This window comes from Thermomyces dupontii (assembly GCF_041956625.1).
Source record: "Thermomyces dupontii strain NRRL 2155 unplaced genomic scaffold VTN31scaffold_2, whole genome shotgun sequence".
Taxonomy (NCBI): Eukaryota; Fungi; Ascomycota; class Eurotiomycetes; order Eurotiales; family Trichocomaceae; genus Thermomyces; species Thermomyces dupontii.
Window position 1 is genome coordinate 281,338 of NW_027192308.1, and position 16,219 is coordinate 297,556.

The 16,219-nt window shown below is 51.1% G+C and overlaps 5 protein-coding genes across 5 annotated transcripts; 2 read left to right on the forward strand and 3 right to left on the reverse strand.

Moving 5' to 3' along the window:
* Positions 1 to 1,337: 1,337 nt before the first annotated feature.
* VTN31DRAFT_2481 (uncharacterized protein) lies at positions 1,338 to 4,547 on the forward strand (the record flags this gene model as incomplete). Its single annotated transcript, XM_069402654.1, has 6 exons — positions 1,338 to 1,571; positions 1,625 to 1,750; positions 1,806 to 1,937; positions 1,988 to 2,554; positions 2,616 to 2,799; positions 2,851 to 4,547. The coding sequence occupies 6 exons, from the start codon at positions 1,338 to 1,340 to the stop codon at positions 4,545 to 4,547; spliced, it is 2,940 nt and encodes a 979-aa protein (XP_069261914.1).
* A 306-nt stretch (positions 4,548 to 4,853) lies between these two features.
* VTN31DRAFT_2482 (uncharacterized protein) lies at positions 4,854 to 6,194 on the reverse strand (the record flags this gene model as incomplete). Its single annotated transcript, XM_069402655.1, has 4 exons — positions 4,854 to 5,296; positions 5,408 to 5,670; positions 5,816 to 5,926; positions 6,130 to 6,194. 4 exons carry the CDS (start codon positions 6,192 to 6,194, stop codon positions 4,854 to 4,856), a joined length of 882 nt encoding a protein of 293 aa, XP_069261915.1.
* A 503-nt stretch (positions 6,195 to 6,697) lies between these two features.
* On the reverse strand, positions 6,698 to 9,538 carry VTN31DRAFT_2483 (uncharacterized protein; the record flags this gene model as incomplete). Its single annotated transcript, XM_069402656.1, has 1 exon — positions 6,698 to 9,538. The coding sequence occupies one exon, from the start codon at positions 9,536 to 9,538 to the stop codon at positions 6,698 to 6,700; it is 2,841 nt and encodes a 946-aa protein (XP_069261916.1).
* A 770-nt stretch (positions 9,539 to 10,308) lies between these two features.
* Positions 10,309 to 12,696, reverse strand: VTN31DRAFT_2484 (uncharacterized protein; the record flags this gene model as incomplete). Its single annotated transcript, XM_069402657.1, has 3 exons — positions 10,309 to 11,938; positions 11,991 to 12,426; positions 12,492 to 12,696. The coding sequence occupies 3 exons, from the start codon at positions 12,694 to 12,696 to the stop codon at positions 10,309 to 10,311; spliced, it is 2,271 nt and encodes a 756-aa protein (XP_069261917.1).
* A 2,554-nt stretch (positions 12,697 to 15,250) lies between these two features.
* VTN31DRAFT_2485 (uncharacterized protein) lies at positions 15,251 to 16,042 on the forward strand (the record flags this gene model as incomplete). Its single annotated transcript, XM_069402658.1, has 1 exon — positions 15,251 to 16,042. The coding sequence occupies one exon, from the start codon at positions 15,251 to 15,253 to the stop codon at positions 16,040 to 16,042; it is 792 nt and encodes a 263-aa protein (XP_069261918.1).
* Positions 16,043 to 16,219: the final 177 nt, after the last annotated feature.

The window sequence follows — 16,219 nt, forward strand, 5'->3', positions numbered from 1 at the left end:
CCAGAGCCAGAAACTGCTAGATAGTACTGTAAGAGTATCATTTCGAAGTACTTTACTCCGTACTTCCTACTTAGTGAGGTACCGACCGGGACTGGTCATGAGCAATCAGTACCCAAACTGTGATACGATCTGTCACGTTCCTCAGACGGCTGCGGCCCGGTGGCTGGGAAATAGGCTTGGACAACCGATGAGTTTGGGGGTTCTAGCCAGCGTTCGATTAGTTCGATTGTTTCTCAGAACTCGCACAAGTGCTCCCGACAAGGAACTGAAATATAAACATGAGCCAATGTGTCCCCATCTTTCATGAAACTCTTTTGTATGAGTGTATGGAAAGGAAGTACGGAATGCTGTCCTGGGGAACTGCTTCTATTGGAGCAGGGAGGTCCTTTGAGAGACAACATTGGGCAGTTATCTGCATGATTGGGATAATCTACTACAGGCTTGTGCGAAGCCTGAACCGTCCAAAAGCAAAACGATGGAAGGAAAAAAACTCAAAGTGTCACACCCATCTAACTATTTGAAATGACACATCTTTCATGAAGCACAAATCTGGACAATGTTACCTCTCAAGAAGAAAGCAAGCTCGTACTCACTACGATACAGGAGCCACCCTGAGACTCGAAGAGTGCCGAGCTGATTAGCAATAGAAGTGTTTGCCATTGTTTTTCGGAACAATGCGTCAATCATGTACGGAAAAAAAGCGGTATCTATTGATGATCTTCAAAAGGTTCACGAGAGCTGGTGGCTCAAGAACCGATATGATAACCTGGAGAGTCCTGCAGTGCCTTGCAGCTATTAATGCCCGGCAATCCCATTCCATCATTTTTCCCCTGAATGGCATCATCATCAAGAGCAAATGAATTGAAATGGAGTCCACGCCCATTGTCCGTCTGTGCTGTAGACATCGGCAAGTGTTCCTCCCTTTCTGCGCAATCCCCTTGAGTCATTTTCACGACGGTTTCGTTGCAGATGTGATCTCGAAAGAGACAGAGAGCTCTGCCAAGCCCTACAAGTTTGCGAGATTAAAAAAAAGGAAATGAACATTGGTTAAGTTAACTAACCGGCTTTTTGCTCGTTTCATTCACTCAGACCTGCGAGTCCCTGGAGAAAGCCGAAAAAGGCCATGCGTGAGGATCAAGGTGAGCTTGATTGTTTCTCGGTTTGCTCCGCACCGCCACACCCCCAAGCCCAAGATCCACAGGAGCTCCGCTTCCGTTAGCCTGCCCCAAGCTCCAATGACAAGAAAAAAAAAAAAAAAAATAAAACCTGCCCTAAACGCACCCCCTCTTGTCCGATCATGATCTTCAAGGTTCATGCGCTAAGAATGGTCCACCGTCATGTTTGATAAAGTAGTTGAGCCAGAAGATCCTTCAGAGCTGGAGTCGCAGCAGTGCACATTCGCGGCCACGTTGCCGAGTGATGACCAGGATGACCAGGACCAGGACTCCCTTCAGATTTCGATGCGTCATGAGTGCGCCATCGGCCATCGAGTCCAGGCAACCAGATCAGTCCTAGTACTGGCATTGGACGAGGAGTTTGTCTTCGCGGGGCTTCAGGGAGGCGATATTTTGGTAGGAAGCATGCTAAATTGGCGATCGTATTCGGCGTTATTGATTTCTCGCAGGCTTGGTCATTGGAGACGTATGAATTGGTGCTTTCCATCCGAGCGCACGAGGAGAGCGTTCTGGGGCTTTTCCTGTCTGAAGATGGCAGGCTGCTATTTTCCAGCGGAGGCGATTCCGTGGTGAGCGTATGTACAGAGGACGATGCATGTCGATTCAATGATTCGAGGCTAACTGTTCCAGGTTTGGGCAACGGATTCATTTGAGCGGCTCTATTCAATCTACTCTCACCATGATGTTGGAGACATTTTTGCCGTGGTGTATTCATCCGATCTCAAGACCGTGTTCTGCGGCGGCCAGAACACGAGCATCCAGGTCTGTAGCTTGCTCCCTGCGAGAAAGTTGAGTTTCTAACCCAGACGCAGTGGTGCGATTTGTCGCTGGCGGAAGGAATGTCCGTGACACAAAAAGCCACGCACCCTTTCAAAAGAGCTCACCGGTTTTTCGACTCAAGAGGCCCGGGAGGGAGTGCCAATCCAGGCTCCGAGGAAGCCGGTTTAGACACGCAGAGCGTGACTGTTCATGGTGGCACAGCTCTGACCTTCAAGAGAGATCATCACAAGCTTTTCTCTCATCATGGCTATGTCTACTCCATGATTTTGGTGCGGGGACTTGTGGAATCGTCCCCTTCGGAAGAAGTTCTCCTAACAGGGTCGGGAGATGGCACTGTTAAACTCTGGCGTCTGTCGGGGAAAGACTCCGATAGTGCTCCCATTGAATGGGCCAAACTTGACAATGGCAGTGACGCGGTTTTGTCTTTGGCCGTCGAAGGTCCCCTGCTCTATTGTGGCTTAGAAGGTGGAGCATTGAACATTTGGAACTTGGATTCTCTGCAGCTGGTCAAGCAGATCACCGAATTTCAAGGAGACCTTTGGGCAGTTGACATCATCAAGGGTGTTGCAATCTGCGGAGATTCCAAGGGCGTTGTCAAGGTATGTACCGTGTACACCTCTCCTTCAACAGTGGCGACGTTAAGACTGAGTTCTGCCTTAGAAATTCAATGCCAACTTTGAAGAGATTGGCTCGTGGAAAGCCCACGAGGGGACGATGCTGGCGTCTGCAGCAGGCATCTTCAACGACCGGCGAATATACGCGACAGGTGGAAATGACAACAGCGTCGCAATATGGGACTTGACGCAGCACGAGGAGCAGCCTGAGATTCAGCCTATCGGGAATGGTATGTTTCATTTGTTTTAGTAGAATGCGTCATCAAAACTAACTCTGTCAGACGAGATGGTCAACGTGTTGGCCAAATTCATCTCGTATCGGACGGTACCGTCGAGCCCCAAATTTGCTGGCGAATGTCATCAGGGAGCGGCTTTTCTCCGGCGTCATTGCTGCTTTTTGGGTGCGACAACGAAGCTATTATCCACGGGACCCGATACAAACCCTGTCGTTTACGCGAGGTTCAGTGCAACCACATCGGTACGGTCCCCAAAGACGCTTCTCTTCTACGGCCATTATGATGTCGTCAGTGCCGAGACGAACAGGCCGAAGTGGAGGACGGATCCATTCCGGTTGACCTCGATCAACGGTTTCCTGTATGGCCGAGGGGTGTCTGACAACAAAGGCCCGATTCTTGCAGCGCTGTATGCCGCAGCCGACCTCGTCAGGAAGAAAGCACTTGAATGCGATATTGTGTTCCTGATTGAGGGAGAGGAAGAGGCTGGATCGCAAGGATTCCAGGAAGCAGTTCGAGAAAACAAAGACCTCATCGGAAACGTGGATTGGATTCTTCTGGCCAACAGTTATTGGCTGGATGACCGCATTCCGTGCCTGACATACGGCTTGCGCGGCGTTGTTCACGCGAACCTCATTGTTACGAGTGACCATCCTGACCTCCATAGTGGTATCGATGGCAGCGCACTGTTGGATGAGCCTTTGAAGGACTTGTCACTGCTCCTCTCGACGCTGGTGGGCCGGAAAGGCCAGATCAAGATTCCGAATTTCTACCAGGATGTCCCGGAATTGACTCCGGCCGAGGAGGAGCGGTACGCTGCAATCGCTGACGCGCTCCTACCACTGCATCCCCAAATTCAAGACCGGGAGGCATTCATCAAGTCGCTGATGTACCGTTGGCGGGAGCCCTCCCTGACCATCCACTCAGTGGAGGTACCCAGCAACAAGAACACGGGAACCACCATCTCGCGGCGCGCCAAAGCAAGTCTTTCGGTGCGAATAGTTCCCAATCAAAGTGCTGACGAGGTGGCCGCCGCTTTGACAGCATACGCTCAGGAGCAGTTTGACCTGCTGGACTCTCAAAATGAACTGACAGTAGAAATCACGGGCAAGTCGGATCCATGGCTGGGAGATCCGGACAACGAGATCTTCGAAACGTTGTCCGAGGCCATCAGCACCGCATGGACGCCAGATACGGAAGGCAAACGGCACCAATACCCCTTGCAGCAGGACGGCACAAGTTTGCCGGAACTCCGGCGAACAGACTCGTCCGAAAGCATCGCGTCGCACATCGAGCGGATCATCTTTTCCACAACGTCGTCGAAAAAGCGGTCGCTGCGACAATGCACCGCATCGAATACGCTGTCGGTGCCGACCTCGTCCACTCTGACGAATACTAAACACAGCCACGACGAGATCAAGCCCGACGATGTGCCGTTACCGTCTTCGCAGCGGGCCGCAACAAATGGTCATGATGTCAGGTCAGTATCTAGTAGTAGCCCTACTGCAGGTTCGCCATCACGTCCCACTGGGGTGAAGCCCTTGTATATCCGGGAAGGCGGCTCCATCCCAACCATTCGGTTCCTGGAGAGAGAGTTCTCGGCGCCGGCAGCAAATCTGCCCTGCGGACAAGCGAGTGACAATGCACACTTGGACAACGAGCGGCTACGGGTCATCAATCTGTACAAAAGTCGAGAGATATTCCGGCGTGTGTTTGAGCGGCTTCCGCGGAGGGCCGGTTCTTGAGGAGCATGTAATTGGAATGATCGAGTCATGCAACAGATCAATGAGTCCGTCTGACACAGTTTACCGTTGTGAGAATAAAGGTCACGATAGGTCAAATGTAGTCAAGTATCTTCAGGAGTTATGATACCCCGAGATACCTCGATTAATCACTTCTGGATTCCACATGGATGAAGGAAAGACAACATTCATTGGCGGTACCAAGTGCTCTACTAGACTGCGAGTATGTACAATCAGGAGATCGTGGATGAGCAAAGAACTGGTCGAGCCACCACTCGTCGCACGGATGTCCAAACATGCTCAGTAACATCATTGCTGGACTTTCCGGCCCAAGACCATTCCCATGGAGCCATGGGGCACGTAGCCTTTCTGAAACGCATCAAGCAAGTGCTCCCTCCTCTTCTCCCGTTCTTTGTTGGCTTCCTCCTGGGTGGCCACCCGACCAGACCGTAACAAGATCGAATTGAGCAATGCATCAAAGGTCTTCGATATCCATTGGCGGATGATTTCGGTCTTGTCAGGATGATCTTCAGTATTATAGATGTTCAGAACAACATCCGTCAAGTCCGGGTGGGATTTGGCGGCCTCGTAAATGGTCTGGGGGACGTTGCCAGGGGCCCCTGCGTTGATTTGAACCTCGCAGCAGAGCTTCACGGTGTCCATAGCTGGGTGGTCAGCGAATTCCTTGTTGCCATGATAATGGAGATAGGATTCCATGCTGAGGTCCTCCCATTGAAGGTATCCGCCTGGCTCTGTAGCACACCAGTCAGTCTCCTCTTGCGATGAAGTTTGATCCTGGTAACGAAACGGCCGGGAAAGTATTCAAGAGAAAGAGTTGGGGAAGGGATGGCGGTGAAACAAACTTAGCAGTGAAACCAAATTGTCGACGACTTGTTTATACTCGGGCGTCTTCAAGGCAGCTACCAACAAGCGCACATGTACGAGGTCGAACTGGTTGTGAAACTCTTCTGAAAACGGCTGACGGCCATCATGCAGCGAGAATATGATGCCGTCCCGAGCGGCAGGATCCGAGAATTGGGCATCGGAAATGTCCCAGGCAAAATACTTTCGCGGTTTCTCAGGATCGTGTGCAGTCAGAATCGACTTGGCATCTTGTATCCAGACTCTGGAGCGTTTCGTTCGTTAGTTTTGATGTTTCTCTCCAGTCCCGTTTGATAGAGTGGAAAGTTTGTGTTTTCCAAGCCGCGTGGAACAACATGGTGGGGGGGGGGGGGGCGATTGGACAAGTGTGTGATGAGGGGCATAATCACCCTGTGCCCGTTGCGACGTCGGCGATAGCCGTGATGTTTTCCTTGGAAATGGACTCGTGAATGGTGTTCCCACCGCAGATGTCGACAAGCAATTTATGTTGAAAGTTGAGGCTGCACAGTGGACATTAGCTTTTCTGCTTTCTGGTTCGAAGCAAGAGGGGCAGGAGGAAGCCATGCACAAGTAAGTACTCTACAAAATCCCGTGCAAAGTAGACAAGAAGACGATTATGTTGGTTGCCGGAATCCAAAATTCACTTCAAAAACCGGCTACATGACCAGAGTTGTGGCCAAACCGAGGCTGACAGGACACTTACCGGCTTGATTCGTCCTTGTGACGGGGAAGAAAGTAGTTGTCCTGAGCTGCTGTGGCCATATTCATTCGCTCTGATCAGTGATCAAGCAAGACAGCAGAGTCTGGTGCACGAACTTATCTCACTGAAGAAATGAACAAGAGTAAGTAGGTGAATCTAAATTATTAATTAATCCCTAGATTGATCGAGACCGGGTTTTGTAGACCCCTGGCAGTTTGGTCCACCGTTAACGAACCTCAAGGCTAAGTAAAAGATACGTTGCAGTCACTAATACTACCCTCAGGAGGAGGTACTCGATCTGCCCCGCAGAATGTGAGTACTCAGGAATGAAGGAAAAACATTGGTTCGATATGAACGGGTTGAACGAACTAAGAACGTTCAGTGGCCCTGTTAGCATCCGTTATCGAGTTATTCGGGATGCTCTTGCCTCGTGCTTGCTGATGCGATGGAGAATTATCCGAGACTTTTGGTTTTGCTCAAAATTCAGTAGAGATTGGCCATAGGTTGGAATGTCAAGTGGATTATACCTATATTGGCCTATCGCATAATGTACAGCTGTACACCGTGGTTCTCACCATATCCGCTTCGCCGCCATCTCGTATCGTTTCACTCCTTCAAAGGGGGCGATCCCATGACTCCCCCGGCCCGCAGCGCGGTCTCTCTCTTCGCGCTCCCGTAACTTGCGGAGTCCGTTGGGATCGTCGACATAGATCCATCGACGCTTGTCGTCATTGACTTCTACCGTACCCCAACCACCAACACGTCGATGCCCCTCCACCACATGTGACTCAGCAGTGGGCTTTTTGGCTTGCAATGACTCATACTCGCGCTCGCGATCTTTCATCGCCTTGTACCGCGCACGGGACATGGAGAGCAAGGCCATGCCCATGCCCAATTTGGCCAGGAGGAGAATCACGTAACTGATTAATACGAATAGAATCGTGAACAATGTCACGCTGTGGGCTGGTGATGGGATTGCATGACTGAGAATGGATGAGATACGGTCAATTGAAGACGACATCAACGACGACATTCGGTGGGGCGTTGTCGACGGAAAAGGTCCTGCTGTCGTTGAATATTGCTCGCGGATGGTCGACAGAGTAGGCCTGTCTTGCATCGGCCCCGAGGGCGTTGGCAAACATGACGCAAGGAACATCTGGTACGTCTGAACGGACACGCGGAAGAACAAACATGCAAGGGGGATGACCGGCAGTCCCAGTCGACGTGTGAGGTTCTGGTCCGCAAACGCATGGACATAATAGTCTTTGGCAAGAACGTCCAAGAAGCGCCCGTAAATCGTCGGGCGCGTGTTGTTGAACTTGTTGATGTATGCATGCTTCAGCCAGTCTACTAGCATCTCTGACCCTAGCACTATCAAAAAAGGACCGAGGACTTGCGCCATTGTCGGGAGAATCGAGTTCGCCCCACTAAGTGATGCCAGCAGCGAGGATGGAAAAAGTGTAAAAGATTGCGGCAGTATCGATGAGGATGTCTTCGGAGGCGTAGCCAGGGGAGTGTTGTTTGTGTTGGCCACCGCTTGATCCTTTAGAGATCCCAAACTGAACCACGAAGTGAACACTCCCGTCTCGACGATATTTCGAGACGCGATTATGGTCAGCATCAGCCACAACTGAAATCGCTCAACCACATCTGCACATGTGAGCTGGAACAGGTTCTCCTTCTCGAATTTCTTGAACACTGTCGACTTGATCTCCACGAATTGATTGGAGAGAAGCAGTGTAATCAGCGCGTTGGAGTACGAATTGACGGCCACATTCAGGGTAATGACCTGGTAGAAAAGGGCCATCGCATGTAAAACAGTATAAGCCAAGGCGAGGTGGAAAAGCCAGAAGGGCCGCAGGATTTTGCTCCGGCCATTTGGCTTCCGTTCCAACGCTTCTTTCGAAAACAGGCATTCAAGAACGTCTTGCCCAATAGCCGACAGGAGACGATCCCCAACCTCGAGGACATTGTAAATAACATACAGCTTGATGGCTGCTTGACCCCGAATCCAGTGGTACATCTGACTTGCGTCGAACCGCATCAGAACGATGCAGGTTGCGATCGTGAGAAGGCCCTTCAAAATATCTGCCTTGTCGTCTGGCAACAATGCAGACGGCACTGACTTCTGTCGGCGGTGTTTATGCGCAGACGACTGCCGTGACCGTCGCGACAGATCTGACTTGGCCCTTGGCCTACCTTCTGGACCAGATATGAAATGACCTTTCCTTCGTGATGATGACGCTTTCGGTGTCTGCTTGGTCTCCAGCGATCCGCCCTTGGCTTCAAACTGCCGCCTATAAACCCTGCCGACACCTTCGATGATGAAACCGCAGACAAACCGAATCTCGGCATTCAAATTGATGGCCCAGGATGACATTAATATGTACAATGCCCTTGCAAATCGGAGAGGGAGAATGGTGAACAAATATAGCCAAGCATCTAGACAAGTCAGGGCTCCAAACCAGAGGACCTGTTCCAAAGCGAGCGGTAGCACGAGGAAATTGATCAGTCTCTCCATTTTCACTTGGGATGACTCGTACGGAAAATCTGCTGTGGCAGATCGATGGATATATAAACGTGATGGGCGTTCCGACGAGAGCTCCAGTTGGAGGTATGTTGGAATCGACAATGGCGGAAGAGGAATTGATTGTGGCATTGGCGACGGAATCCGCTCCGTAGGTTGTCCGGTTGCATTATGATCTTTCCAATCTGTGGCGGTGGGACCCGGAGGCTCTTTTTTCGACGTTGTGGCCCGCTGCTCATCGTTGACGGAGTTCCGTCGAGGAGTAAGCACAGGACTAGACGCGATGCGAGGAACTGCAGGCCGACGGCGAGCAACCGCATGCGTTGGTGGATCATCGGCTGCAAGCAGAAACTCTGGAGGGTCTTCGAGCGCTTTGTTCGCTCGGCGACTCAGCCCATCATGAACATGCTCACTAATCGTGTGTCTCTGAGCATGGCGGCTCCGTGCATGTCCGGTGGCGGCTGTGGAAGTGCCATTATCATCGAGGCATGTCGGCACAGCTCGTGCCGGAGTCGAATCTAAAGAGGCCTTGGAGTCTCGGATTCTGTCTAGCGACGGTCTCCGTACGACTCCTGGCCGTGGACAGGAGTCTTGAGGCAATTTTCTTGTGATCGATGTATTCGACTGGCTCGACGAAGCGTCCTTGGCAGGGGTCACGGGAGTATCCAGTACAGGCAACCGTTCCCGATCACCACCGTTCTCGCGCAGGATCGGTGCCAGCTTCTCCCATTCCCGTTGCGCTTCTTCCTCGTATAATTTGCCTCCATTCACGACGGCGGAGGAACTATTTGGACCAGTACCTAGGTCGGCCAGAACCAAACGCGAAGGTTCTCCGGGCATCCTTCCGGTTTTCTCGTTTCCGTTCTCCTGTGCATCTGGAGCCATGATTTCGCATCAAGCCGTGAAAGGAACTCGAGCGAGCTTCTCTGTCTGTTGCATTTCACATCGCATCACGGTTGCAGCCAATCGAATCGATCCGGATTCGTTCCAATCAAAAAGAAGGGAGAGGCGACGCCTGTGCTTCTGAAATGAGAGGAACGTCTGCTAGTTGCTGATTCGATCGTCGTTGGATCGTCATTCGTTCCAGCTCTGCGGTCCGAGGATGCCAAACTCTCCGACAGTAGCCTACCAGTAGCAGGCAAATAGCACAGACTCTGAAAAATCCCAAGTCCACCGTCCGCCAGGGTCCTCAATAGCTCCCCAGCCATATAAACCTCGAACAAATCTGAGAAGTTCGGCTTGCAGCTCATGCACAATCGGATGCTGATTGATTGCTGGATGGCAACCCAGGCACGAAGGATGGCCATTGGTCTGTTCGGGTTCACGCTATTCCTGATATAAGTAACTAGTACCCATGCTGGTTAACTCATTCCAGATCCTGCACTCTGGAAATCTGCAGTACCTTCAGTGGATACTTGCCGTACCACACTAACATGAGTTAATCTACGGAGTATAACTAGTTATATGAGGTAAATCTTTGACGGATAGATGCAGTACCATGTAATATGCTAGGTACCCGTTATCAAAAAGTACGGAGCGAAGACACTTGCCGTACCCCATGTTGCATGCTATCATGATGTTTCATGAGGCCTTGGAGGCCCTTCCAATGCTTGATTCGTATGCAAACAATTTGTTTGTGCGCCCTCCTACTATTATTATCCAGGAAGGTTCCAAAGAAAATCCAAAGTACCTTCATCAAATGCGGATAGCTGTCCACCATTTGGTCTGAATGGGGCCATGGAAGGGTCAAAGGGGAGTGAGAACAGCCAATCCCCGTCAGCATCGAAGTTGACGTTATCAGTTGGTGTCGATGTGTTATCCGAGAGTCTTTCAGGGCGATCGCCGTTCCTGTTTCGGGGTGGTGCGGATGAAGTTCTGGTGCTGAAGCCAGCGCTCAGACCAGGGGCTTTCGCAGAGGCAATCAAGTTCCGACGTAGTCGGGAGATATGCACTTCCAGCAACATTGCATATCGTGAGGCAAGATGCACATCATCGAGGATATTAGATCGAAGTGCCTGGACGCCCCGCTCGAGAACATCCAACGACTCTTGCAATTTGGCCTGGCGGACACCCAAACTAAGAGCCTTCAGGAGAAAGATGGATGAAGCCGTCACCCTGAGGAAGATGCGCACTGGAGAAAAACGAAGCTGATCGGTGCGTGCCAACTCGATCACCTTTTCGAGGATTTGGCAGGACCCATCGATGACCTCTTGAATGAATTCGTAGTCTATGTTGTCAATATTCACGGGCCCCATTTCATCTGCTTCTCCGTCCATGGTGGAATCCGCTAGTGCTCGCTCAACGACTGCCTGCAGTCCGAAGGAATGCGTAAAGACGCGTACATATTGGTACTCTATGCAAAGGATGTTGTAGAAGTTGGATCCGAGACTTGTGAGATCCAGATGCCTGCTCTTCCATTGGTCGAGCAAGGGCCGGAAATGGTCCAGCAATCCAACATAGCGGCCACTGCGTAACTGCTCCTTTGCAATCAAAACCGATGGTGAAAGCATATCACTGACAGATTTCGCCAGCAACGTCAACTCAATCCATGCGTTCATGAAAGCTATCCATTCGGGCCTGTCAGTAATAGAAGCGCTTCCTCCGGCGACCACTCGGCTTGGGTGCTGGGGCATGAGGGATTTGCAGCCGATACGAGCTGAAAGTTGGTTTATGTAGACGTAGAGTAGTAACTGCACTCGTTGTTTGCGGAGCTTATTCAGCTCGGAGAGAGGGTCGTTATCGTTTGGCGATGTTTCCGCTTCTTGATCATCGGGCTCGAATACTGCCAATTCATGTGCGAGCGAGAAGGCCGACCCAAGTAGCATCCATGACATGCGATCTGATCTCCGAGCTGGCTCAATTACATCCTGGAGCCATTGGTTTGTCGGGGTAGATTGGTCCGGTGCGAGGTTTGCGTCCGCACCAACAGCCATGTCCGAGTCCCATCCATCGCTCTCAGGCGGGAAATGGAGCGATCTAGGATGCCATTCCGATATCAAGAGCAACGCCTCAATGGTGCCAACGGTTCGTGCGCTACAATTCGATGACCGCTCTTGACCTAGCATCAGACGCATGATCAAGCTTTGGCAGTGCTGCCAGAGCCTATGATGGATAAAAAAACTCCGAGACGCGCCACCAATTCCTGGCAATACATGGTAACGTGATGATATCATGAGAATCGTGCAGCACAGAAAAGGTTCTCGCGTAATTAGAAGGTGATGATTCTCATGTTTGGAGTAGAAATCAGTCAGGATAGGCGACAAGGGGGACAAGTTTTCAAAGAATCTTGCAAATGTTAGCTCGGATTTCGAACCAGTCACTGAATTGGAATACACACTTATCAACGAAGGTGACAGCCTCGCTGGGTGTGAACCACCCAATTTTGACGAAGCGACAGGTCCCCCATACTTTCAGGAGATCCGTATTTGAATTGGATAATTCAATTGCTGGAGGCGCCGCTGGACTTGTCCCGATTGTGGTTGCCGCCGAGACATGCGGTCCCTGGTCCAAGAGATCGGATTGATCTGCACGTGCATTTGCAGATGTATGAAGACGACCTGTTGATGTATTGGCCTGCGATGCAGCCTCGAAGAGTAGATTCAATGCATCATTTCCACTTGACACCACCGTGCGCATCATTGAACTTCGAAGAGTGTCTGGCGACGAAGCATAGGACGCACCAGCCTGATTCGGAGGATCCAATACCGAGTGTCCAGATCCTGACAAACCATTTTGAATCACCCGTCTCTCTGGAGGAGCGATGGAAGACTCGTCTAGAAAAACATCAGTCAATCAGGTGCTACTCCATGCTTCGGCTGCGGAGATAATAGTACTGTACCCACAGCTGTATTTCTCGTCCTAGACCTTCTCTCGCTGAAAACGCACTGCCGCTGCTCCCTCCGGCATCTTGCACACGGAGGACCGGCATTCCCGACATCGCATCTAGCCTTCTTATGCCGGCAGGATAAACAGGCCTTGTAGGCACGCAAGTAATTTCGGCTTCTTTCTGGCGGATTGCGGCTCGGTGGGTGTGCGATGTCCATAATCCCACAGAACACCTTGTTCCAACACGGCTCTCAAGCATTCGAGCGGCTGAATCTCAGTAGGTCCAGAGGCATTTTTCCGGTGTTATCCTGCGCCCAACGACGGCTAAAAGTGCATAGGTTATGCTGAGGATGATCATAACCAATCAGATGGGCCCTGGTGAGGATTCGTGCTGGAACCAATCAGATCCGGCCAGGCTTATCTTATCGTGTCAGTGTGCGGCTAAACGCGGTAAACCACGGACCGATAGACACCCTGCCAGATCCAGGAAAAGCCTTCACCCCTCCAAAATCTTTGAACCTCGAGAATAGTACATAGTACTATCCCCGCCATCACGGATAGATCGGACAACCAACTCGTAGTGGGAAATAAGTACCTCGGACGATTTACGCCCTAAAGAGACAAGCCATAACGGAGGGCAATCCATGGTATCATAATCTCAGCCAACAGATAGGGAAGATTCGATGATGGTTTGTATAGAGGGACGGATTTAACATTTCAGCTCCAATGAACCATATTAGAGGACAACATGAATAGTTGTAGGAACCAATGTGGTACTACTACGGAGTATGTTGTTCGAGAAGTAGCCAGCCGACATGTGTAGAATCGAAGCTTAATCCCTCCGACCATGCCTCCGAGGTGTCCATAAATCAGTGTGCGCCCCCGTCCTGGTTTTGTTTTTGAACACTACCTACTTAAGCACACGATCGCCCATGTCAACAACCAAAGCCTAAATCTTATCCATTGCACAGGCATCTGTCAGCATGTCGTGGCTTGATATCTCACCAACCTCTCCCTTCTCTCTTGCCAATATCCCTTTCGGAATCATATCTACAAAGGCCGCCTCAGAGCCTGTGCCTGCAATCGCCATCGGCGACTATGCGCTCAATCTCTCCGTGTTTGCCAAAGCGAATGGCTTCGAACATTTGCCGTGCATTCACCCACATCTTGACGTCTTTCATCAGAGCACTTTGAATGCTTTTGCCGCGTTGGGCCGGTCGATTCATCGCCAGGTCCGGCAATACTTGCGAGAAGTCTTCGAAGACAACACGCCCTATCCGGGGGCGCTGAAGGAAAATAAGGCTCTCCTACAAGAAGCGCTTGTTCCATTGAAGGACATCAAAAATCATCTGCCGCTCAAGATCGGGGACTATACCGATTTCTACGCTGGCCTGAATCACGCACTTAACATCGGGTCCATGCTTCGTCCTTCAAACCCACTCCAGCCGAACTACAAACATCTACCTGTTGGCTACCACGGCCGAGCGTCATCCGTTGTGGTGTCTGGAACCCCAGTGGTGAGACCTCGTGGCCAGGTTCTCGAAAATCCTATGGCAGGTACTGGAGAGCCGTTTCTCTCCCCAAGCAGATGGCTGGACTTTGAACTGGAACTTGCCGCGTTTGTGTGCCGAAGCAACAGCTTGGGCCAACCAGTGTCTATTGACGATGCGGAAGAATACATCTTCGGGCTGGTCTTGATGAACGATTGGTCTGCGCGAGATATCCAAGCATGGGAATATGTCCCTCTGGGACCGTTTAACGCGAAGAATTTTGCGACTTCCATTTCCCCTTGGGTTGTTCTCATTGATGCGCTCGAGCCTTTCCGAACTCAAGGCCTTGAACCTGGAAACCGGGAAAGCATCCTCCCGTATCTGAGGGAGAAGAAAGTCAATAACGCATACGACATCCGTCTGGAGGTTGAGTTGCGGCCCGCCGGAGCAACGGACAAGACGCGCATCGCGACCACAAACGCCAAAAACCTGTTGTATTCATTCCCGCAAATGATCGCCCATCATACAATCGGCGGATGCAACCTCCAGGTTGGCGATCTCCTCGGCAGTGGGACCATTTCCGGCGGAGAGCCCGGGACCGAGGGATGCTTGCTGGAGCAGACCAAGGGCGGCAAAGAGCCGGTCACATTGTCTGATGGGTCTAAGCGGGTTTTCTTGGTGGATGGTGACGAGGTGACATTGCGGGCCATTGCGGGGAGCGAAGGGGCATATGTCGGGTTTGGGGAGTGTGTAGGAACTGTGTTGCCGGCTGTGGGTTCATAGTAAAAAGAGATTGGTACTGTTTTGATAATACTGGTTTTTGATTGACACGAAATCATCTCGATTTTGGCGAATCCTCCATACAATCAGTGCAAAGATAATTGCTGAGGCCCTAAATGCATAAGCCGAAATCGGACATAGAGGGTCCCCCGTATGAGGGTACATATTCTTCATTCGCAGGCCATGTTGGAAGACTAGGCGGTTAATAAACACGAGTTTTGATCTTGTTTGTTTTCTGGCCATTGTGTACTTCGTATGTGTAGCAAGATAGCAAGAAAGTACTACGGAGTACTCCGTACAGATGGTTGACGACGGAAGTGGCTATCCGCGGCCCGTGAACAGCCGAACCGTCCAAGCATATGGAGTACACCTCTCAAGATATCAATAATACCTCCATCAAAACAGTACCCATCCATCACTCTAGCCATTAGATAGTCGTGAATAATTGACAACTGATATCCTCGGGCTGCGAGACTTGAATCCGACTCGGAACAAAACAAAAATGTCGCTCGCAACGGCGGTCTCCCAGACCCCCACGAATCTCTCATCCAACGATGCAGCCGTGCTGCAAGCTCTCTTCGACTCAGACTCACCCCCTACGCAACCGCCATCATCATCAGTGCAAGTAGACCCTTCACTCCCTGCATACAACGACATAAGCGATGAAGATCTCCAGTCGCTCAAAAGCCGCGAGGTCGCCGCCATCCGCCAGGTCAACTCCCCCTCGCCACAGGATCCCGAAACAAGCATCCGGGAAGGCATCGCCGCGCTTACGGCGCTGATTGAGGAACGTCCAACCTACGCATCGGCATATGCGAACCGAGCACAAGCACGACGTCTTCTTCTTCAACCAAAACGCTCGGATGGGAACTCCACGGACAGCGATGAAGCGGCGGCCCTATTTTACCCCGAGAATAGGTCTGTTGCTACGGATATCTTCTCCGACTTAAGCACTGCGATCCATTACGCTTCTTCGTCGGAGTCTTTCTCTTCTTCCTCCCGTCCCAAGCCGGTTCCATCGACCCGCGCAAAGGTCCTGGCTGATTCTTACACACATCGCGGATACATCCTTTTGCGTGCGGCAAGGCTGCGTAAGGACACAAAGGATGCTGTTCAAGGTGGTCCGGAACAGATTGCTTCTGGATACTCGCAAGATGAGTTGGAGGAGATGGCCAGTCGCGATTTCTTCCTTGGTGGGCAGTATGGGAACGAGGTGGCGAAGCAGTTGAGTGTGAGGACGAATCCTTACGCGAAAATGTGTGGTGCTATTGTGAAAGAGATGTTGAGTTCATGATTTGGGTTAGTGTATAATGCCAATGTCAAGTGTGTTCTATTCGAAAGTGCTTTGCCATAATGATATTTGTTGCGATTCCTAGAGTAGAGCTCCGTTCAGATGAATGAGATGGCAGTACAAACTCAGGTCGGATCCTTAGGCAAGGATGTGTGGTGCTATTGCGAATGATGAGTTCAT